The following is a 23,707-nucleotide window of genomic DNA, read 5'->3' on the forward strand; positions in this document are numbered from 1 at the left end:
CGGACCCCCAGGCCCTCCCCAGTGGCCCTGAGCCCTCCCAGCTGTGGGCCCTACCCGCATCCAGCTGGTTTCTGGATATCCAACTGCAGCCTTCTCCTCTGGCACCCGGTCTAACCCGGGACCTGTTGGCAGAATTGCGCATTCTGCACCGAAACCGAGCAATTTTTGTAAAGTATTTCCATCTCGCCAGGACCTGGAGTTATGGACGTTTCAAAAGATTTTTTTGTCCTCTCTGGATGGCCTGATCGATAGGGGCAAAGCTTCCTGAACCTTGGAGGCCAAGCGCTTTGTGTGAGTTATCTGTAGGAATCTCCTCACAACCCTTTGGGATGCGGGGAGTTTTTATCAACCTTTGACAACAAAAACGAAACTGAGTGGCCGTCAACCCAGGGCCGCAGCAGGACTTCAGCTCGGGCCGTGCGCCCCTGAGTCCTGTTCTCTCAATCACCACCCACGCTGCTACCGCGGGGGCAGCTCTCTAGCCACCCGAGGCACGGAGACCCGTTGGGTCTCAGCCACACCTGTCCCGGGGCCCAGCTGGGTGTCCGCCAAAGAAGGAGGAGCGCAGAGTACCCGGGGCAGCGCAGCACCAGGTGCGGGCCTCCAGCCAGCGGGCGCGGCAGGCCCGAGGTGCGTGGAAGGCGGGGCCGAGGGTGCTGGCGAAGGTGGCCTTTGCGCCCCCGCGCTTGGGGACTGCGGGAGGAAAAGCAGGCGCGGGGGCGGCGACCGGCCGGGCCCAGCGCCCCCGAGCTCCCTCGGGCTGGCCCGGGGCGGGCACCCCAGGAGCCCCAAGCCCCGCCCGCGGTGGCCCCTCCTCGGAAGGTAAGCGCCACCTTCTCGGGGAGCGGCCGCGGAACGAGTGGCCGGCCGGCGCCCCGCCCCCCGCGAGTAGTGACCAGGCGCCCGCGCCCGCACTCGGGGCTCCCCGCGCCGCCGCTCGCTCACCTGCGCCCGCCGCCCGCCTCAGTGCGCGCCCGGCCCGCCGCCGCGCCCCGGAGCGCCACCATGAACTCGCTCTTCAGGAAGAGAAACAAAGGCAAATACAGCCCCAAGGTGCAGACCCGCAGGTGAGGAGGCGCCGGCCGGCTGCGCTCAGGAGGCCGTCGCGAGGGGGGCGCCCTGAGCCGGGAAAACCTCCCGGGACGTGGGGCCCGGTGGCTGCACGGGACGCAGAGGGCCGGGAACCCAGGCGCGGGTGGGGGACGCCGGGCCAAGGTCCCCCGGAGCTGGGAAGCACCGCCGAGGTGGATGGGACGGGGAAGGGGAGCCTAAGGGGCCACCATGTGAGACGAAGGGGATCCGAGAAACTCAGGAGCGTTATTTGGGGGGCCTAGACGTCGGGGAACTGAATTGGGGGTACAAGGCACTTCCGTGTCCCAGGGTCGCCATTGGCTGTGGGTCTCCTAGGGCCAGGAATCATCGCCGGGATCCGGGAGTGGCAAGTCTGGAACAGGCGACACCCAGGGTTGTGGCGCCGAGGGGAGCCCCGGCAGCCCCGGGAGCCCCGGGAGCCCGGCGTAGGGGCCGGTCACTGAGCTGGGCCGGGGGCGCTCCCCAGCGACGCTTGGAGAGCGCACAGGTGCTTCTGGTGTCCAGGAGGCGAGAAGCTGTGTGGCATGGGGCGAGGAGGGGAGGGGGCACCTGACACAGCGGTTCCAGCGCCTGCCTGCGGGCTCTGGCGGCGCCCAGAGGCAGTGGTGGGTGCGGGTCGAGGGAGGAACCAGCCCGGGCACCCGCTGCCTCCCAGAGCCGGGTTCTGCGCACGGGCTGGGCGGCGTCGGGCCTCTTTCTCAGGGGTGTGGCTTCTTCCACCGCCACCACCCCCCCCAGCCCGAAACTGGCGGCGTCTCGGAGCCCAGGTTCCCAGGACCGCCTGGGAAGGGAATGACATGTCTCGATGTGTTTGCGTTGAGAGGCAGCCCACGTCCGTTTTGATAAGCCTAATGTATTCACTTAATAACCGGTTTGGGGGAGCCTCCTGGAGATGCTGAGATTGGGGAAGGGGCCGGACTTCGGCCCCTGCCTTATTCCCCACCTACCCACTGGGGACAATGGGGTGCGGGTTCCCAAGAAGGAACTTCAGGCTGGTGAAGACTAGACAAGTGGCTCAGCTCACCTGGCTGGGCCCAGGCTCCCTGGGTGGGACGCCCTTGCACCCTTGAGCTCTCCTCACTCCCCCAGGCCTCAGCTGGAGGAGGGGAGGACTGTGAGCCTGGCTATCACCCCCACCTTAGGTCCAGCCCCCGCCCACCTCAGGCTGGGGCATGGACACTGCAGTCCCTGGAGACTCACCCCTACAGAAGGTCCACTGTACTCCTGCCTGCACTTGGGGCTGTTTAAGCCCAGAGGCATCTCTTCCCCCTCCGGAGGTCCCCATCCCTCCCCTCCCCAGTCTTTCACAACCCCAGAGACTGGGCAGGGCCCTGCATGCTGTTCCTCCCTGTCCTCTGCTGCGAGTCCAGCTGGCTCCCGGGTCCAGCTGGGGTCCCGTCCAGTCTGTGCACTGTTCCTTGGCGTTGCACAATCAGAAGCTCGGTGCCAGTCCCACACGACTGTTGTGGCCTTCCCCTCTAGTCACCCCACCCCAGTCCTGCACACACGCAGACTCCCACACCAGGAGGGGGCCAGGCCCCCTCCTGGCTTGGACCGAGCAAGGTTCCAGGGAACCCAGGCGAGCCAGGAGGGGAAGAAGGCAGCCCCCCCCCCCCCGCAGATGGGGGACTCTGAGGGTCTGGGAGCAAGGATGCCTGGCACTGCCTGCCTCCCAGCTGAGGCAGGCCCCCCCCACCCCTGGCCGTGGCTGACAGCCTTTGGCCAGCAGTCTCAGCTTAGAGGTCTCTTTCTCTAGCACACATTCCTGATTCATTGTCCAGGAGGGGTGAGGGACCTGGGGGTCACCTGTCCTTGCTGTTACCCCAGCACTAAGCACGAGTATAGCCACAGCCCTGAGTCGGGGCCCATGCTTCCTGCATGGTCTCCCAGCCCAGCAGGCCCCTCTGCCGTTCCCCTGGTGGAATCTGGGTGATGGTCTTGATTGTGGGGTGGGGCAGCCCTGTGCCCTGTTCTGACAAGACTCTCATGAACCTTACCTGGTGGCCCTGCAGTGGGCACCACGGCAGGTACTTGGGGTCTAAGCTGTGGTTGCTGGCCACAGGGAGCTTCCCCCAAGTTGCTCTTTCACCTGAGTTTTGTAGGGGCCCCTCTCCATGTGCGGGGAAGAGAGGGCTGCCTGTGGGGTGCAGTGGGGGAGGGTGGGGGGAGCTCCCACCCCAGAGCAGGTGCCTCCCTTCTGATCCTGGCTTGGCCATGTTGGCACTCAGGCTCTGAGCCTCAGTTTCCTAGTCTGCCAAGTGGGGGTGGCAATAGGTATCTCCCACGTGAGGCTGTAGGGGCAGCAGTGACCTGGCACCCAGGAAGTGCCCAGGTGAGGGGTGTCAGCACATTCCTGAGCCCAGGGGATCAGGAGCCCTGAGTTTGGACTTTCACAGCGGCCGGAGCTTTGAACTGCACAAGTCCAACTGGGGAACAGAGCACATCCAGGGAGCCAGCCCTTCCTGTTTGTCCACCCTTTAGCAGATGAAATTGGGGAGGGGCCGGACAGGGTGTGAACCCCGCTGCTCCCATCGCCCTAGTTCCTAATGACAGGTGTGGGAGCTGGTGTTCACACCTGAGTTAATGACAGGGTCAGGCCTGATGGTGCAGGTGCTGGAGGACAGCATCCAGCCCAATGGGGAGGCTCTGTTGAGGACCCATTCCCACCTCCCTGGCTGTGCAACCTTGGGAAAGCTGCTTGGGCTCTCTGAGCCTGTTTTGTACCTGGAGACTGGGGATAAGTGTAGTGCTTGCCCGGTAGTGTGTTGGCTGAGGACTGAATGAAGTAACTCAGGGAAAAGACGGGAGGTTTCACGCCAGGCTGCTGTGATGATTAGAATCATTGACAAGTGCAGATGAGGTACCCACTATGTACCCAGGGTGAGCTGGAGGCCGTGATGGACAGGCTGTGCACTGCCTGAGGACCCCATTCCCAGACGGTAGGGGCAGATGTGGAGATGACAACCTCCCGGCACAGGTTGCTGGCCCTCCATCAGGGAGCTAGGATGGGGTTAAGCCTGAGCACGTGTGATTAGGAAACTCCCAGGGTGACAGCGGGCAGGCGGGGCGGGGACTGTCAGACTGGGTCTCCAGCTCAGCTGCTCTGGGACGGTGTGAGGTGAAGCTGTCCAGGTCAGAGGGGTGGTCAGGAGGGCTTCTCAGGGGAGGTGTCTGAGTGCTGTGGTTAATTCAGATCCAGCTCTGGGGGCGGACTGGACTCTGTCTCTGATTTGGGACAGACACTGGGCCTCAGGGAGCCCCATCCCCCTCCACCCAGACCTCCACCCCAGTCAACTGGGCAGCCTGACCATACTTCCCAGCCCCACCCACACAGGGTCTTGCAAGAATGGCTCAGCCCTAATGGAGGCTCCTGCATGGGTGGCAGGGCCCAAGGCTTTGTGGGTGGGTGAAAGGGAAGCTGTTCTACTGGAGGCCATCGGGGTACCCTGAGCCTCTTGCTGGTTAAAAGCACTGCATTTGTCCACCCCGCATGAGTTCAAGCCCCAGCTCTGCCCCTCCTGAGCTGTGTGACCCTGGGCAGGTCACTCAATGTCTCTGAGGCTCAGTTTCATCATCTGTGAAATGCAGGTGGTGATAGCAAGCCCCCGCTGGTGAAGGGGATCAGCAAGAGCATGCATGTGAGGGCCCCAACCTGGAGCACGCTCAGGGTGCGCTCTGTACCTCAGAGCCGGCAGTCACATGCTGCTGTTAGGGAGGAGAACTGCGGAGCCTGGGCTGGGTCCCTGTGACGGTGGGAAAGTGGAATGATCTGGGGTGGGGGGCTGTCAGGAAAGCCCATGGTCTCCAGTCACCCTGGTGACAGCCACAGTGAACAGCCCAGCCATTTCCCCAGCACCTACTGCGTGCGCCCCAGGCTGAAGGTGCCCCAGCATCTCCTGATGGTGAGCCCTAGGGGCCATGGGGGGGGGGCTGTCTATTCCCCAGAGGGCAATCCCAAGGCGGAGCATCAAGGCACCCACCTTGGACTCACCAACAGCCCATGCTAGGGGTTTGGGAGCCCCTGGGGAGTGGGCCTGGGGGGGGGTACTGACACTGATTTCCTGCTCGGACTCCACCTCCAGTAGCCCTTTGAGCCTCTGCTCCCTCTGCCTCCCACCCAGGCCTCTCAGCAGAAGGTAGGAGACCAGACCACGTAGATGCAGGGCAGATTTGGGCTCAACCTGGAAGAGAGGCTGCTAAGGGTATTCCAGGGGCCCTTATTTGGAGAGAAGACAAAGCTCCATTCCCACCTCTTAGGCAACACTGCGGGTGGGCGGGGGCGAGGGATCTGGGGGCTGGGGAGAAGCTGCCTTCGGCTGGGACGAGGATTCCCAGAGTGCAGGTCCTGCACTCTTCCTGCTCCGCTCTGGGCAGGGCCGTGCAGGGCCTCACTGGCACCATCTGTGCCCTGCAGCCTGCCTGTCCCAGCCTGTCTCAGGCAGAAAATCTGTGGTCTGTGTTCTCTCTGCTTCTGCCTGGGCCTCAGTGCTGCAGCCTCCTGAGCTGGGGAGGCTACTGATGCCCCTTTCTGCCTCCAGACGGGGCGGAGCCGGCTTCAGGTCAGCTCCCTGCTCCCCTCTCCCCCCAGAGTTGGCACCAGGGCGGCCCCTCCTGCCTGGATGCTCACATCCATCTCACCACTGTCCCTGGCCACACTCCCGTCCCTTCCCCGTGGCAGGCATGGCTGCGTGCAGTGACCATGTCCCAGGATAACTCTGGCCTCAGGTTCCGTGTTGCTCCTAGGCTCTGGGAGCTGCTGCCCTGCACAGCATGGATGCCTGCCCTTATTCGGTCTCCACCTGGCTTTCAGCCAGCCTCCCAGCCTTTCTCCAGGAGGGGCCTCCTTCCTGGAATGCCCTCCCCCTTCTCCTTCACCACCTCTGCCTCTGATCCCGGGGAGCCCTCCCCACCGCCCTGCTCGGCCTTTCCTTGATCGCGCTATTGTCTCAGTGACCGTTTGACTCTGTGGTGGCCAGATGGGGAGGATGTCTGTCTCTCTGGGAGAGGGCTGGTGTGGCCGGGCAGGGGCCATATGTGTGTATGTGCGCTGCGAGGATCTTGGGAGGACTGCCAAGATTTTCTTCCCCTTCAGTATCCCCTGCAGGTGCACCCACCCCGGGGGCCCAGGGGAACTACGAGGATAGGGGCGGTGGTTTCTGTGTCGAAGACAGGACAGCCAGGTCTGAGCAGCCTCCCGTCCCAGGTTGGCGGTGTCTGCAGGGCAGTGGTCAGGGAGTGGGCTGGGTAAACAACCGGCAGCGAGGCCCAGTGATAAGTCCTGAGATAGAGGAGGGAAAGAGCCGAGCAGAGCCGAGAACCCAAGAACCCACAGGAGATGAGGAGATACAGAGGACATCAAAGGGGACGCACAGGCTACGCACGTGCCCGGGCGCACACAACCCGAGACACCCTCAGCAAACAGAACCCCGCGTCCAGAGCAAGTCCCACCGTTCCTGGGAGCAGGTGTGCATATGTTTTAAAAGTAGAAACCAGCCAGGCCAGGGGTGCACTGTGATCCCAGCTGCTCTGGAGGCCGAGGCAGGAGGATCGCAAGTTCAAAGCCAGCCTCAGCAACTTAGCGAGGCCCTAAGCAACTTAGTGAGACCCTGTCTCTAAATAAAATATAAAAAAGGGCTGGGGATTGGGACTGGCGTTGTGGCTCAGTGGTAGAGCGCTTGCCTAGCATGCGTGAGGTACTGGGTTTGATCCCTAGTACCACATAAAAATAAACCAATAAAATAAAGGTATTGTGTCCATCTACAACTGGAAAAAAAGAGAGAGAAAGGGTTGGGGAGGTGGCTCAGTGGTTAAGCACCCTGGGTTCAATCCCTGGTATCAAAAAAAAAAAAAAATATATATATATATATATATATATAAACCAGTTTAGGCAGAAACCAGCAAGTCTAAAACCCTGTACCTCAGGGAGGGAGCAGACAGGGTGACCCACAATAACCTCAGTGTGAGGACGTTAGTAAGCACAGCTGGTAGGGACGGTGGCCGTTTCCTCGTAGCGCGTTGTGCATGCTGGACGAGGTCATGAGTTTCCAAACATTTTTTTCCCTGAGGGTTGGAATGGGGAAGGAAAGCCACCATGGGCAGCCCTGAGCCCATGTCTGGGAGTCCAGTCCAGCAACAGAAGGGTTTGGGGAGGGAGGAGGAGGGCTTTGGGAGCGAGGATGGAGGGCAGGTTCTGGATGGAGAGATGCAAGTGGGAAGCCTCAGGGAGGAAGTAGGAGGGAGAGGCCCAGCATGGGGAAGGTGTGGACACAGGAAGCCCGGGGCCAGGACCTCACCCCAATGACCATCTGGAGTCCTGCTCCTGTGGTCTGTCTTAGATAAATTCTACCACATCTTCCTCCAGGGGAGGCTCGGGGAGTCCGAGGGACTTAGCCCAGGATGCTCAGCGGTTCTAACCCAGCCTTTTGAGCTGGGGGTAGGCTGGCAGGTGACCCAGCTGGCCACTGCTGGCCCAGCCTGGCCGGCGGTGGGGCCGCAGGAGAGCAGGATCAGCTTGGAAACCAGGCTAGCACCTTTTAGGATCTTGACCTCTCCCTCTTGGCCATGGCAGGAGGAGTTCTTCTCCTGCACCCCAGATGAGAAGCTTGGCTCTCCCCAACTCTGAAACAGGCAGGCAGACCCCAACTTACAGAGGGGAAGCCGAAGCTCATGGGCAGGGGCCACGGCCCGGGAGGCAGACAGAAAGAGCCTGGCGGGTGAGCTGCAGGCCCAGCTGGGCTGCCTGTCATCAACAGGGCCAGTCCTGGTCCCTTCTGGGCCTCTGTCCACTTTCACACCCTGAACCCAGAAACAGAGCTGGCACATAGAAGGGACTCAGTGTACTAACAGGGGCTGAAGTTCTCTTGAACCCTGTCTGTTGGAGGGTGCGGGATTGTGGAGAGGACTGTGCTGATAGGAAGAGCATCAAGCACTCAGTAGGTCTTAAGTGGCAAGGCTGGTACTCCTTGTCCACCGGTCTCTAATGGCCTCGTGCCTGGGGTACCAGGGTTGGCTTGAGCCCTGTTTAAATATTGCAAAAGCCTTCAAGACCGTCTTGGCCTTCCCTGGACTTGGCCTTCTGTGTGTCTGTCAGGAGAGCCGAAAAGCACTCACCCGACACGGCGGCCCTAGGCCTGGCTCAGAGGCCCACGAGGGGGTGGCCTTCCCTGGCCGGAAACAGATTAGGCCTCAAAAACAGAGCCAGAGCTGCCCTTCCAACAGCCGGTCTGGTTTAGGACTTACCTCCCCAGGATTAATAACTGGGTGTGGGGGAACTGACTATCTAATTACCATAGAAGTTTCCAGTAGCAAGTGTGACCGTCAGTGGACCAATCAATCTGGTATTTATGGGCACCACCTGGGGACTGCTTTCTGGAAAGACTTCCTCCCGGTTGACACCTAGGAGTCCACCCCAGCCTCTCCCCTTTAACCCTTGCTGCGGTTCCTTGTTCTCAGCGCCAGCTGCACGTTAGAGTCCCAGAAGGGCTTAACTCCAGGTCCCAGCCCTGCCTTGGATCACTGAAGTCAGAACCCCCGCCAGCAGCCAGGAGTAACTAACTGCGCCTTGTCTTAGGGGTGCGTGGCCTGTACTTCCTCTTTTCAGTGGCGGTTTTGTGGTCCACCTGCTCCATCCCTTTATTCCCAACCTTCCCGTGTCCTTTAGTCCCAGGTGCATCTTAAACTGGCCTACAGCTGGGGGTGGGTCCTTCACATTCTCACCAAGAGTCTGTCTTTTGACGGTGAGTTTAACCCATTCACGTTTATTGTAATGAGGGTGCTTGGGACCTCCTCCGGCTGAATTATCTATTGATGGTGTTTCCTTCTTCTCTTTTATTGAGCTGTATTTTCACAACTAAACTTAGGTGATAAGCCTGAAGGGGACAGAGTGGCTGAACATACTCTGACCTGGGCTCTCTGCCATCTTCCTAATTATAGTCACTGAGGTGTTCCCCTAACCCTGCCCATTAACCTGTGAACTTTTGGACAATAGGGACATCTTTTGAGGGGCCCTGGTGGGGCCTTAATTCCAGGCCTTGCATCAGCTCGAGAGTTGGTGGACAGCGTTATTCAAGCCTGCTTTTTACACCATGCCAATAGTCTGTGTCTCCAGGGGCTTGGAGGAGGTCTGTCCCGAGGGCCTGAAGCAGGGACCGGTGGTCAGGAGTTGGCCTGTGAGTGGAAATGTGAGCACCACTTAGTGACTCTAGAAAATGCCGCTGCCGCTGCCGCTGGAGCTGCAGCGGGTAGGAGCCTGGCGGTCGGTTAGCCCTAACCCCGAGCAGGCCGTTGTCCGTCCCCAGCTCTGGGTCCTCCTCAGCCGCAGGAGTTAACAACACCCACCTCAGCAGAGCGTCTGAGCGTCAGAGGGGAGTCACATTGGGCACTGGGCTGCAGTGTGGCCGGGTTCACTCAGGGTCAGTTCCTTGGGCCTGACAGGCCAGCTTAGAGGGACAGGGCTGGGAGTTCTTGTGGTACCATCTCCGGAGAGTGAGTCAGCCTCAGTTTACCACCCATGGCGATTACTCAACAGCGGGATTAATTGTACTGATGAAGATGCCAACGAGATGTGGCTCACCAGGCCTCCCCTCGGGGTGAACGCCTCGCCCTGTCACCCAGTCTCCTGGCTGCCTGCGATCGCCCTGTCGCTCTCTCCGTGGTGGGGTGGGGTGGGGTGGGGTGGGCTGGGCTGGTATCCACATCCCTCTGTCTTGTGGCAAGGACGTGGCCTTGGCACCTGGATGTTTGGGCTGGGCCTTGGTATCACTGTTTCCCAGCTGTGTGACCTCGCACAGGTTTCTTAACCCACCTGAGCCTCAGTGATCTTCATCTGGAAAATGAGGATGTGGGAGCTGCTGCTGTGCCGGGCTGGAAAACACCTGCTGGGTTCAAGGCCTGTTCACGGAGCCGCGGGCCAGCCCTGGAATTAAGGGCTGTGGAAGCCCCCCCTCCATAAAAGATGCCTGACACCGTCTACAAGTTCGCAGCCTCATCAGTGGGGCTGGGACAGGGCCCGGAAACGCCTAGCGCACCTTCCTCCTGGGGGGCGGAAGGGCTGGGCAGGCAGCACCCAGTAGGTGCGCTCACTGTTTCTGTTCAGGGTGGTTTCCTGGTTGCCCATCTGGGTGCCAGTGCATGAAGGTGAGGGTGGGGGCCGCCTGGCACCTGAGGTGAGCCTCCACAGACCCCGGGGGGCCCCAGGGAGCCGCAGAAGGCCCGCTGGCCCTGGAGGCAGGTGGGGCGCCAGCGGAGGAGGACAGGGGCTGGCCGGAGGACGGCCCTTCTGGGGCCCTAGGGGCGGGGCTGTTCCTGGGAAGGGGCGTGTCCTCGGTGCATTCCAGACATTCCTCCGCTGAGGCAGCCCCGCCCCGCCCCGCCCCCACCACTGAGACGGGCTTAACCCCCAGAGGGAGGAACCACAGCGGGTGACCAAGGAACCGGCCTGGAGAACCAGTGGCCCTGCAAGGAAGAGCCACGGAGCCCCACACAGGAAGGACGGCCAGCACCCGACAGGGAGCGGCAGGGACAGCTGAGCGGGGCGATGGAGGGACAGCGCCTCTCCAGGGTCACCAGAGCGTGGTCCATCCCCAGAGTGGCCGCTCAGGGAAGAAGCTGCTGCCTTGCAGACAGCTGGGGAGCAAGCACGTGCCCCCTCTGCCCCGGGCCGAGAGGAAGGGTGTGGGCAGCGGTCTTCACCCGGTCTCCAGAGCCCTGGAGTGGGGCCGAGTGGGGGCCGGCTGCGGGAGGTCTGGGGGAGGGAAGGGACCAGCAGCCCCAGGCACCAGGCACGGAGCCCCGTGGGCCGACACTGGCCATCTGACTCACCGCGGTCAGCAGGGCCTAGAAGGAGCAGGCACAGCGTCCCCAGGGTCACCTGGAGCCCACCATCCTCCTCCGTGGCCACCAGATATGCATGGAACAGCTGAGGTTTGCAGCCAGGGTGAGGCCCGGCCTTGGAGGCAGCGTGACAAACGGCATAGAGGGCTCGATGCGGTTCTGTCCTCTGGGTCATGTTTGGGGAATGCTGTTACTCTAGACAGCCATTGGTGGGTGGTTGGACCGTTTCTGGGACGAGCTTTGTGCAGCGTGTGGTGGACCTGACAGGAGCTGAGACGAAGACCCCTGCCCTGGCAGAGCCACTGCACCCCGGTGATGGCAGGGAGGACATAACCAGTGGCCAGGTCCAAAGCGCTCTCGAGGGTCGTCTCCTTGAATTGTCACAGCCTGTTCCATCTCACAGACGAGGAAACCGAGGCTCAGAGAGTCTAAGGAACCTACGGAGCCTACAGCCCTGAGTGAAGTGTCTCGCTGTCCCTCGCTGTCCCCTGTGGGCCAGGTGGAGGGGAGAAGGTCGACTCGGACAGGGGTTGCTGAAAGGAGCAAGCGTGGCTCTCAAAGCTGCCCACCTGCGTTCCCCTCCTGGGCTGCTGCTGACTGCGGGGTGGACGCTCACGTGTCCTGGCTAGCTGGGCTCTCTCCAGGGGCTAGAGGCTGGTCAGCAGTTCTCCCTGGCTCCCAGATCTTCCTACAAGGCAACCGGATCACACCATTGTCCAGCCTAAAACTTACCTGTGTCCAACACTGTCAGAGAGTGGAGTGGCTGTGGCACAGGTCACCGGGGAGGTAGTGGCCTTGGCCAAGGTGGAGTCATCAGGCAGGGATCAGGGGTGATTCCCCAGATTCTGCTGGAACAACCTTGTGGACAAGATTTCCAACTCTCCCTCCCATGATTTCTCCCCTGCAGACAGCAGCGTGGACACCTGCCCCTTCCATCCCCCAACCCACTGACCCCTATCCTTAGTCCAAGCCCAAGGCAGTGGATGCAGGCTGTGTGTTGCACCTGGAAGGTCTGGGCTTGGGGGTCCCAGGCACGTCGGCCTCTGCTGCAGGTGTTGGGGAGACAGTTCTGCATGTTGAGGTCATCTGCAAACCCCCAGCACCCAGGCAAGTGATATGCCCAAGGTTGAACCAGAGTGTGTCCGTCTGGCAGCCCATGGACAGCGTGGGTGGCTCGACGTCTTTAGCCGTCCACTAAACACATCAGTGGGTTCCAGCTTCAGACCTTGGCTACTGACTTCTTTCTGCTCCTCAGAAGGAGCCCAATCCTGGAGGGGAAGCCGCCTCCTGCCGGTCGCTTCTTGGTGACCCTTTCATGAGAACCTCAGCAGTGTGTCCCCGACAGACTGCCCCCTCGCTCCCAGCAGGTTCTTTTTTTCGGTGGGGGGCGGTCCTGGGAATTGAACCTAGGGTGCTCTACAGTGAACTGCGTCCCCAGCCCTCTTTATTTCTGATTTTGAGACAGGGTCTCACGAAGTCGCTGAGGCTGGCCTTTAACTTGCAATCCTTCTGCCTCAGCCTCCCAAGTGGCTGGGAGGACAGGCATGACCTCTGTGTCGGCCACCCTGTGGTCATTGAGCCTGTTTGGGACAAAGCAGGGGACTCGATGCCATTTGCAGCTCCCGGGTCCTCTCCCTGTAGCTGCTCTGCCCCAGATACATCCCGGGGACACAAAGAGGTACCTGTTCCAGGTTCCTGGCTGCAGGCTCAGCCCCAGGAAGCACCTGTCTGGGCCTCTGTCCTCAGAATCAGCCGTGGGGCTCCAAGCAGGCACCAGCATCCTGGCAGCCAGCCCCGCCCCACTCCCTTCCTCCTCCAGGGGGGGAGAACCAGGGCTGATCCTCTAGAGGAACAGTCCCTCTGCTGGAGGTGACTCTCCCTGGCTTGCAGGACCCAGCCAGCGGGCAGCCCCTGACCACAGCGTGGCCTGGGCCGAGGGGGCTGTTTCTGAGGCCCACTGAGCCTGGGCTCCCCTCCAGGCCCTGCTCCTGTTCATCAGGTGGGTCTGGGCGGGGCAGGGGCATCTCCCGGAGCTCAGCACCCACCTCCTCCCTTCCTGTTCCCCATCACGGGGAGACACGGCTCCTTCAGCATTCGCAGGAGGCCCCAGAGGTCCAGAAGGAATTCCTCCACACCTTTAAACTCCCTCATCCTCCCCGGCTTCCCCCCAGTGTCCTTCTCTGTGGCCCTGGGTGTCCTCCAGCCTGGGCAGTCCCTCTGCCTTCCTGGGTCTTTCATGACCTTGACACTTTTGAGGTCGCCTGTCAGCCTTGGTGCCGCGCAGCCTGGGTCTGGGTCTGCCTGCTGGGTTCCAGTGTTGAGGCGGAGGGCCGCGCCTGGGACGGGGGTCCACAGAAGCGACGCCGTGCTCTCCTTGGTGACCGTATCAGGAGCCCTCAGCGTTGAGGCGTCCCATCCTGGGGATTGAGCTTCGACCTCTTCTCCACTGGGAAGTTACTGGGTTTTTAGGAGAAGCCCAATTCATAGGACCGAGTGGGGCGGGCAAGCAGGGGACCTGGCAGAAAGGGGACCAGGGATTCAACCCGCACGGGAGGGAGTAGGGGGGTGGGAAGGGCTCTGGGTCCCTGCCAGTGGCAACCCTGTGGGAGTGGCAGCCTGCAGATATGTCGGTAGCCCTGCTCCCTGAAGCTTGTGGCACCCCAGGGCCTTCCTGTGGCAGGTGTCTGCTAGCCTCAGGCACTGGTCAGGCCACGGGTGGCACACATAGGGGCAGCGTGACTTAGGTCTGCTTTCAGGCCCTCCAGCTACTCTGCACCACCCCCTCAGTCTCTGAACCCCAAGGCTGTCACTGAAACGTGACTCGGGTCTCCAGCAGTGACCCCCGACACACTGAGCTGGGAGGTAGGGTTTCCTGCTCCCGTTCTGTGGAAGCTGCCCCTGGGGCCCTAACTGGCCTCTCCACAGCGCACGCGGCCAGTGCTGTCAGGGTGTGACCCCCGTCCAGATCCAGGTACCAAAGTCTCCCCGGACGTGGGCCGCCTTGTGTGACCTGGGCAGGTGCCTTTGGCACCTGTTTGCTGACAGGGGTGATGAGCAGCTGAGGCCACATGGCCTCCCAGGTACTTTCAAAGGCCAGTGGCCAGTGGCCTCAATGCAAGTGTCCATGCTGACCTCTGAGCAAGGAAGGCAGCCGGACCTGTCCCTCGGGGGTGGCAGTCGGCCTTCCCCTTTCCTTGGGTGAGTGGCTGGGTGCCTCGGCTTCTCTGGCTCACCCTGTGGCTGTGCCTCGGCCTCCAGTGAGGGGCCATGGCGCTGGCTTCCACACGTGGCTGCCCCCGCGGCTGGACCAGCCTGGCCAGTCCCCCCCGCCCCCACTCCTGGGAGCCACGCCCTCCCTGCGGGTCCCACCCTCCTGCCTGCCCACATTCCTGTGTCCCTGCCACAGGTCTCTGCGGCTTCCCCTGGGACACCTGTGGTTGGCTCCTGTGGCCAGCTGAGCAGGAGGGAGGAAGCAGGACCCTCTGAGGACCCACTCATAGGACAAAAGTGCCCAGGCCTCCAGGGGCCAATGCCGCTCCACCCTGCTCCCCGGCAGTGGGACTGTGGCCACGGGATCAATCATTCGCACCTTCATCTCCGTTTGTAAGCAGGGACAACAGAGCTGCCTGGGGGGGGGGGGTGACTCATAAACTACCATGTGACTCACTCGGCCCTGGGCTGGGGACAGTCGGCCCTAACTTCTTCAGGAGGCTGGGAGTCACCTCTGCCCCGGCCTCGTGGAGCCCCTCGTAGGATGCAGCGTGACGGAAGGAGACACAAAGCCCAGCAGCTGCCGATGGCACGTGCTGACCCTCCTGGTCACGGTTCTATTGTGACACAATGTGCCCACTGCACGACGCGTCCCTCTGGTGTGTGCAGATCTTACTGTGTTCACGGATGTGTGCTGGCATCGCCGTGATCAGCCTTAGCATCACCTCAAGAAGACACTGTGTGCCCGTCGAGCTCACTCCTGGCCCTCGTTCCCCCGGGGCCACCGTCCTCCTGCTCGGGACATTTCATAAACAGAGTCTTGGGCTCTGTCCTTGTGTCTGACCTCCTTCCCTCCGTACCTGAGCTCAGGGCCCGCTCTGCGGTCCAGGGCTGCCTCTGTCTTGGCTGGAGAGTAGGACAGACCACACCTTGTTTACTCACTCGCCAGTGGGTGGCCCTCTGTCTTCTGTCTGGCCCTAGTGTGAACAACAGCGCTGTGAGCGCTTCTGTGTGACAGAGGTGCCTTGGAGCACTTGTGCGTCGCACGGTAACTAGTCCAACTTTACTTATTTTTGGCCCTGGGGATTGAATCCAGGGGCTCTTGACCACTGAGCTACATCCCAGCCCATTTTTATTTTTATTTTGAGACAGGGGTCCACTACGTTACCCAGGCTGCCCTTGAACTTGCCATCCTCCCGCCTCCGAGTTGCTGGGATGACGGATGTGTGCCACAGTGTCCAGCAGTGATCAACTTTTCAAAGTTGAATTCTGAGCTGCCAGGCTGTGTCCCACAATTGAGCCCCATTTTCCATTCCCACCAGCATGCCCGGGGGTCCAGTGGCCACTAGGGTCCTGTTCTGGTTTTGAGCACCTGGCATTTTAAATCTGTCTGCAAGAATCCCAGGGCTGGGAGCCCTGAGAGATTGCCACATGGAGTTGTTAGAGCCTGGACTGCAGGGCCTGCCTGGGTTGGAGTCCTGGCTTTGCTGTCTAATTACAGTGTGACTTTGGGGAAGTTACTTAACCTCTCTGGTCCTCAGTGTCCACAACTATAAAGTAGCAATGATGATATGGCTTCCCGTCACACAGGGCTGTGATGGAGATTAAGTCAGCAATGAGTGGCAGCCTGGTACATGGATAGTCAGCGTGAGCTCACAGTATTGTGAGTTTGCTGCTGCTGTCTGTTGGCACATGTGATTTCCCTGGCATCCCTGTGAGTAGCCATTAGTGCCCAGGGCAGAACCCAGGCCCCCTGTTCACACGCCCTGTGACCTGGGCAAGTGTTTTGCTGTCTCTGAGCCTTGGTTTCCTCACCTGCAAAGGGACTCACAGCCTCCCAGTCTCCGGTGAGTGACGTGGTGACTGTGAATATGACATCTGGCCTAGCACACAGAGAAGGTGCAGTGACCCGCGAAGCCCAGCAGGCCACTACACTGTCCCCCCAGGAGCCCAAGCTCCCTAGGATTGGTGATGGCCCCTGTTCTGTGTCCTGTGCTGAGTGCTGGGTCAGCTAGAAAACTGGCCGCACCAGGGTGGGGTCCACCAGGTGACTCCTGTACTGCCCCACCCCACAGGAGGGCTGGTGGGGAGTGGGCTGTGCCCAAGGTGGTGCTGGGCCAAGAGAGACAGTCTCCCCTATCCCCCGTGGGTCCTAGGGTGGCCACGCAGTGGTGGCAGAGGGCCGAGAGCCCCGGCCCGGCCCGGCCCACGCCACTGGACACATCCAGGATCTGCCTGTCGTGTGGCCCCAGGCTCCTGCCCACCCCCCAGAACCCATCCATACGATTGAAAGTTATTCAGCCGTAAAAGGAAGAAGTCCCCTCAGCACAATGCAGACATGACACTAAGGGATTCCAGACACAAGGGACATGCTTGATGAGTCCATTGGCATAAAATGTCCAGAACAAGCAACTCCACAGTGACAGGAAGTGGACCAGCACTCACCGGAGGCTGGAAGGAAGGGGAAAGGAAGTGGCTGCTAAGGGGTACAAGGTTTGGGGTGAAGGCTGTGTTCTGCAGGTAGATGTTGGTGATGGTCGCAAAACCGAATATCCCGACAGCACTGAGTGTAGGGGCAGACTTGAAGGTATGTGAATTGTATCTCAATTAAACAGAATGTAGTGCTGGTCATGGTCGGTACACACTGTAGTGCCAGCTACTCAGGAGGCTGAGGCAGGAGGACCTCTGGAGCCCAGGAGTTTGAGACCAGTCTGGGCAAGACCCCGTCTCCAGAAAAGAAAAAGAAAATCTGTGTTTTGCCAACAAGGCAGAATGGCAGTGCCGTCTTGAGTCACCAAGCTGGGACTGGCGCTGCCACGGTAGCTGCTGCCTTACCTCTGGCTTCAGCAGTGTCACCCTGTGGGACGGGCAAGCTCCTGAGAAGCGCAGCGGGCTGTTCCTGCTCGGAGCCCAGGGCAGGGGACAGGTGGGGAGGAAGGGGTGCGGTGGGGACCCACGCAGCTCTGAACCCACCTCCTGGCTCCTGCCCACAGCATCTCCAACAAGGAGCTCTCAGAGCTGATCGAACAGCTGCAGAAAAATGCCGACCAGGTGGAGAGGAACATCGTGGACACCGGGGCCAAGATGCAGAGCGTGAGTCCCCCGCCCCCGTCTCGCCCCCGTCTGTGGCTGCACAAGTGTGCATGGGCAGAGCTTCGGCCTCTAGCTGGTGGGGACAAGGACAGCCCACCACAGGGCAGTCCAGCCCCAAATGCCAGTGGTGCCGAGGTCAGGAAGCCCTTCTCGGCATCAGTGTTGCCCGTGGGAAGAGGGGGCTCCCGGGGGCTGAGTTCCTGCCTCTTCCTGGGCCCTGGGGGAAGCCTCCCTGATCCAGAGGACAGCCAGTCTCTGGGTGCAGTTCCGGTCCTGATACCCACTCTGTGACCTTGAGCAAACGCGTCACCTTCCCTCCCCCTGTGCCTGGCTGCCCCTGAAAGGCTGAGTGATGGTCCCCCGTCTGTCTGGGTTGTGGGGAGACTGGAGGAGATTCTGCCAGTGCAGAGCGATCTGACACTCACCGGTAGCCTCCTTCCCACTTGTACCTCTGTGGCCAGGACCCAGAGTGCAGCCTGTCTCCTCCTCAGCCAGAGAAGACGGAGGAACTAGCCAGGGACAACACTTCCCCACCCTGTGCCTCGGTCTCCCCCTTTGAAACACGGGGAGAACAACTGTCCTGAGCCTGCAGGGCCTCCTGAGGCCTGAACAGCTCACTGTCTCTCGTGGCTGCTCACTGTCTCTTATAGTCGCCTTTGAGCTCTCCGTCAGCCCAGCTGGACGCCGCTGAGCTTGGGCCCACTGGAGAGCTGGAGGAACTGAGGAGCAGGGGCAGCTGGGCAATGGCCGAGTTGGTCCCAGAAGGGGCTGCCATATTTAGCGAGGGATAACACAGGAGGTCCATCCCATTCGAATCTCAGGACCCTAATGATTCCTTAACATGAGTAAGGCCCATGGACGGTTCGGGATATACTTATGCCACCGACTGTTGTGTGTCTGGGATCCGGTGTAACTGGGCAGCCTGTATGTCCCGGGCTTCTTAGTCACTGGGAGACTGAGAGGAGGGCCCAGAGGAGTGGGGCACTGAGGTAGGGAGGTCCTGAACCCACTGCTGTCCAGGCTCAGGGTGGCAGCCCCTCCCTATGCAGCCACCCCGCAGCCCGGGTGTGCACTGTCCACGGGTACAGGTGACGGGTACAGGTGAGCATATGGGGTGGCCTGGGGCCTGCGGCGGCCCTTTCCTCCTGCCTGGGACCCTGCCCACTGGCCCCGCCCCTGCCCTGTGCCCGACAACCCACACACCTGTGCCCTCCCACGGCTCCCACGGAGCTCCTCTGTGACTATTTATTATTCTCCTCTCTCGGGACTCCTGCTCTGGTGTTTTCCTTCCTAAGTGAAGGAGATATAGAGAGAGATAGATAGAGATATGTAGTTGTAGTTGGACCTTTATTTTATTGATTTATTTATTTTTACGTGGTGCTGAGGATAGAGCTAGGCGAGCGCTCTACTGCTGAGCCCCGGCCCCAGCCCCGGCCCCAGCCCCAGCCCCTGGTTTTTAATGTCGACTGAATATTCTGGAAAGAAGAAGCCTCCCTCTGAAGGCTAGATGGGTCGGAGGGTCTTTTTTTTTTTTTTCTAAAAGATCTCATTATTTATTAATCTTATTAATTCTCCAGAATGTTCCATCTTTCAGTCAGTGAGCTCCACACAATATAACTTAACCATCCGAAAGGTGCGGTTCGGTGGTGCTTAGCATATCCACAGCTTGACATTTCCCTGTCCCTGGAGGAAACCCCACACCCCCTGGGCATGGGTCCCCAGAGCCACTAAGCAGCTCTGGGTCTCCATGAATTTTCTTAGTGTGGATATCTCAAATAAACAGGATCCTGCCCCAGGCAACCCTGTGTCTTGCCCAGATGTTCAAACAGGCAGAAAAGTTGGAGGAATTGTACAGCAGACATCGACGTCTCCACCACCTGATTTACCAGTGACCTCCACTCCTCCGACTTGTTCTCTGTCCTGTGTGTGTGAGTGTGTGTGTGTGTGTGTGTGTGTTATTAGATGTGTCAGTTCCTGTGACTTTTTTTTAATACTGGGATCGCACTGAAGGACACTTTACCACTGAGTTATCTCCCTAGTCCTTTTCCTTTATTATTATTATTATTATTATTATTATTATTATTATTATTTTATCTTGAGACAGGGCCTCAGGAAGTGGCTGAGGTTGTCCTGGAACTTGTCATCCTCCTGCCTCAGCCTCCCGGGTTGCTGGGAGTACAGGTGTGGCCGCTGCACCTGGTTAGATTCATCCCGTTTAGGAGGTCACCTGGTAACTGTTTGCTGTGGTAGGCAGCCACGTGTCCGCTGCCCAGGCAGAACGGAGAACACGTTCCAGAAAGCTCCCGGTGGTTGTCCCCGTCGTGTCCCTCAGAGGTGACCCCTCTGCTGACCTCTTGCCATTGATCAGTTTGGCTGACTTTGAACTCTGGAATGTCCACACAGTGTCCCTGGCTCTTTCCTGCCTGGCCTCAGCCGTGTGCCGACCCACCCCCGGGAGCCAGGTCATCATTAATTGGCTTCCCCTCTCTGCACAGTCAGTCTCTGAAGCTGCAGGGGCCAGGAGGCTCCCAGATCACATGCCGCGCGGAGAAGCCTGCTGCTTAGGGTTCATCCACTGGCCAGGCTGACTCCGCCACCCCCCATGTGGGCGCTCAGCTCCCTCGTCTTTCCTCTTGGCCTCATCTCAGCCCCGGGAGCCCCCACTGCTCTGCCCCCCGCTGAGTGGCCAGGGCAGTGCCACCTGGACCCTTCCCTTCCCCGAGGGGAAGGCGCGTCTCACTGTCCCAGGCGCCATGTCATCTCTGTCATTTCTTTACCTTTGGCCATTTCTCCCTTTCTTCCATAAAACGCTGCCATCTCAAACGTGCAACGGGATGGTTCTTAGTCCCTTTAGCAAGTGGCCCAACCCTGGCGGGGAGTCTGTCCTGGAGTGTTTCCGTCTTGCATGAAGGTGATCTTAGCCTTGCCATCGGTGCTGCCCTGCCCCTGCCCCTGCCCCTGGCAGCCGCGCCTCGGCTCCCATCTGCCTGTCGGGGCCACCGGCAGAATCCCCCGTCCCAGAGGTCTGTCTGGCCTCTTCCACCTCACGTTGTTCCCACTGGGCTGTGTTCCCCAGGCCACCTCAACTCTTCCCATTGGCTGTCGGTGGCTCCACGGGTGGAACCCGGGGCCTCGTGTGCCAGGCAAGCTCCACCTCTTCTGAAGACAGGGCTTCTCTACCCCCTCTGGAGAGACGGGCACCCAGCACCGGCCCTGTCCCCTCCCACTGTACCTGGGGTCCCTTGGGGATTCATCCCAGAGGCCTGGTATCTCCGGTGCCACCAAAGAACTGGCGGGCGGGCTGCTCTCCCGCTCTCCGACCCAACTCGGCTTGTCCCCACGCAGGCCCTGAGCTCCCAGCCGACTGCAGTCGTCCTACCTGCACGGCCCCCGCCTGCTCCTCCCACCATCTCCACGGCTGCCAGCCCGGCCACCCTCTGCTCCCACAGTGCCGCCCCGGACCACACCTCCATGCCAACATCCTCTCCCTGCAGAGCCCCTGGAGGCTCTGTTTTGAAGCCTAACTGGCCTTTGGCACCATGTCCTCCCTGGGGGCCATCCCCTGCTCTGTGTCCCACAGGTCCTGTGTACTCTGGCCCCTGTTGGTCCCCTTCCCCCCTCTCCCAACCTCCCAGCCCAAGAGCTTCTCGCTGCACCTCAGCCATGACTTGCTCCCGCCTGGGGACCTCCGCGTGGGCTGTTCCTCTGCCCAGAACACACTTCCCTTCAGCCTTCATCCTTGGTTTGCATCATGGCCGCAGAGGGGCCTCCCTGTTCACAAGGGCTGAAGTGGGCCTCCCTCCTTCCCTCTCTGGTGCACGCTCTTCACAAGCACTGGCTTGTAGGGACTTGAAGTCGCCATCGTGAGGTTTCCGTTGACAGGCGGGTCTTGCAGGTCATCCCCCAGATGGCCTGTGAGCTCCAGGCAGGCAGGGCCCCCCAGCGACCAGCACGTCATCGTGGGTGTTGAGGACACATATGCTGTGTGGCCAGAGGAGGGGCGGGAAGGAGCTGGGGAGCCCCCTGCTGGTCCTGTTGCTCCTGCCACCTCCCATGGCCAGAGCGCCCGCTCTGAGTCCCCACCCATTGTCCCCTTCTCTCACGACCCTCCTAGGACTTGGCTCGGCTGCAGGAGGGTCAGCAGCCCGAGCACCGGGACGTGGCCCTGCAGAAGGTGTCGGACTCGGAGAAGCTGCTGTACGTGCTGGAGGCGGACGCGGCCATTGCCAAGCACATGAAGCACCCGCAGGGGGACATGATTGCTGAGGAGTAGGTCCCTCTCCTCCATCCCCGGGGAACCATTTGACATGGTGGGCCAGGCAGGCCTGCAGCCTGTCCACCCGAGGGAGTCCCAGGTGGGGTCTGCAGAGGGCTAACTGGATGTTGGGCTTGGCCAGGTGCTTTATGTCACCCCCATGACCATCCTACCGAGGCTCGGGGAGTCGGCGCCCTTGTTCTGGTCGGAGCCCCCCGAGTTCCCGTGCGGACTCGGCATTGGATGGTCCTTGTGGCCTGAAGCCCCGCCTCGTCCCAGGCTCTTCACCCACGCCCCAGCTCAGCGTGGGCGAGTGGCCCTGGGACCCTGCCCTGGCCCACAGCCTCTGCGCTTGTCGACCGTGGCCACTGCTGGACAGTGGGCTCCAGTGGTCCTGCCTGTTTCTCCAGGAATCTCCTGTGGCCCTGGGCATAGAGTAGGCCCCAGGAAATGTTGCTGGAGGAAGGAGGCTGAGGGGAAGTGGGTGGGGAGGGGGAGGAGGCTGCATCGGTGGCCTGGAACTCCAGGCCACTGTCACCCTGTCCTTCCAGGCTGTAGGCAGAAAGCCCACACTGGGGTCTGGGAGGGTCCCCCGCCCTGGGCCTGGGTAGTGCTCATGCCAACGGGCCCCACTAACCTGGTGGCCTCTCCCTGGTCAGCATCCGTCAGCTGAAGGAGCGTGTGGCCAACCTCCGTGAGAAGCACAAGCAGATCTACAACCTGGCAGTGAAGGAGGTGGCCCCGGAGGTCAACTGGGCGGCACTGGTGGAGGAGAAGCTGGTATGGCCTGGCGGGGCTGCGTGTGTGCTGGGAGAGCCCACCGTCCTTCCGGGGAGGGGGCTGGAGGCCCGATGTCTCCTGACGTTATGCCCATGAGAAAAGGGAGAGGGACAGTGCCAGCCTGGGTCGTGCAGCACAGGTGGTGATCGGGGCTCTGTCCCCGACCAGTGCACCTCATTCCCCAAGCTGGGCTCGCTGGCAGGCCACTGTGGGCGAGCGGGGGACGCTCAGATGCCTGGCCACTGTGTCCTCACCAGTCTGTCACTGCTGGGGCCCGGTTCATGGCTGCTGCCGGCACACATCTGGTCTGGGGTCTTGGCTCCTCCGCCGTCGGTGGCGCGACCCTGGGCAGGTGCCCTCCCCTGGTTCAGCCTGGGTTTCCCCATCTGTGAAATAGAGACCGTGACCCGTGCGGGCCTCTGCGGCTGCTGCGACTGACAGGTCTAACTGTTGGCCAGCCGTCGTCACAGCCTTGGCCTGCATCTCTGCCGGTCCGCGGCCACTCCCCTGCTGTCCTGTGAGGAAGGGAGTGCCATCCCCACCCAGGGCAGAGAGCCAAGGCCAACGGGGCGGCTGTGAGTCCTGCTGGCCCACCCCCTCCTGCGCTGCCCCCCCCCCCCGCCCACCAGGACAAGCTGAACAGCCAGAGCTTTGGGACAGACCTGCCGCTGGTGGACAGCCAGGTGGAGCAGCACAACATCTTCCACAATGAGGTCAAGGCCATCGGGCCCCACCTGGCCAAGGACGGGGACAAGGTGGGCCAGTGCTGGTGATGTGGGGGCCTGGGACGGGGCGGGCCTGCACCCCGCCCTCACCTGAACCCTCGGTTCCACCCTCAGGAGCAGAACAGCGAGCTCCAGGCCAAGTACCAGAAGCTGCTGGTGAGAGGCTCTGGGGAAAGACTGTTGCCTCCCGGGGACGAGAAACCTGGGGTGGAGGGGACAGCACCCACCCCACGTGACATGGGCACATGATAAGTGTTTCCATCAGAACAGAAGGGGCTTCTGGGAGGAGAGACAGTACTCCAGCCCCTTCCTGTTGGCTCATGGGAACCCTGATAGACCTAGGGGTACCGCCCATCCTCTGCAATGGGCTGCTCATTTATTAAGCACCTGCTGTATGCTGCACACCACACTGCATGTTTTCTGGACGAAGTCCTCCTCTTTCTCTTTTCAGAAGACATGTGCTCCTTGAGCTTGCTTGCATAAACACTTTCTTGCTGCAGACCTTTCACACCCGCAGGCTCTGAACACAGGCGGCCTGGCCTAGCGGTCAGGAGCTGGCCTGCTGCCCCCTTGCTTGTTGGAGCTGACCCCTTGAGGGAGTTGCTTAGCCGCTAGGAGCCCCCGTTTCCTCCTCTGAAAATGGGGTTTCTGCATGACCCTGTCTCACAGGGCTCCTGGAGGACTAGACTGGTTAAAGTGGAGGTGTCCACAGCACAGTCCT

The 23,707-nt window shown here is 60.9% G+C and overlaps 1 protein-coding gene across 2 annotated transcripts in view; it reads left to right on the forward strand.

Annotated features, from left to right (window-relative positions):
• Positions 1-944: 944 nt before the first annotated feature.
• The window catches only part of Ppl (periplakin), a 38,919-nt gene continuing 16,156 nt past the window's right edge, over positions 945-23,707 (forward strand). For both annotated transcript variants that reach the window (XM_026385500.2, XM_077802657.1), the window contains exons 1-6: positions 945-1,067; positions 17,127-17,226; positions 21,341-21,495; positions 22,141-22,261; positions 22,891-23,016; positions 23,101-23,142. In XM_026385500.2, the coding sequence (XP_026241285.2) occupies positions 1,006-1,067; positions 17,127-17,226; positions 21,341-21,495; positions 22,141-22,261; positions 22,891-23,016; positions 23,101-23,142 (606 nt within the window). In that variant the 5' untranslated portion in view covers positions 945-1,005. The remainder of the gene's footprint in view (positions 1,068-17,126; positions 17,227-21,340; positions 21,496-22,140; positions 22,262-22,890; positions 23,017-23,100; positions 23,143-23,707) is intronic.

This window comes from Urocitellus parryii, chromosome 9 (genome assembly GCF_045843805.1).
Source record: "Urocitellus parryii isolate mUroPar1 chromosome 9, mUroPar1.hap1, whole genome shotgun sequence".
Classification (NCBI taxonomy): domain Eukaryota; kingdom Metazoa; phylum Chordata; class Mammalia; order Rodentia; family Sciuridae; genus Urocitellus; species Urocitellus parryii.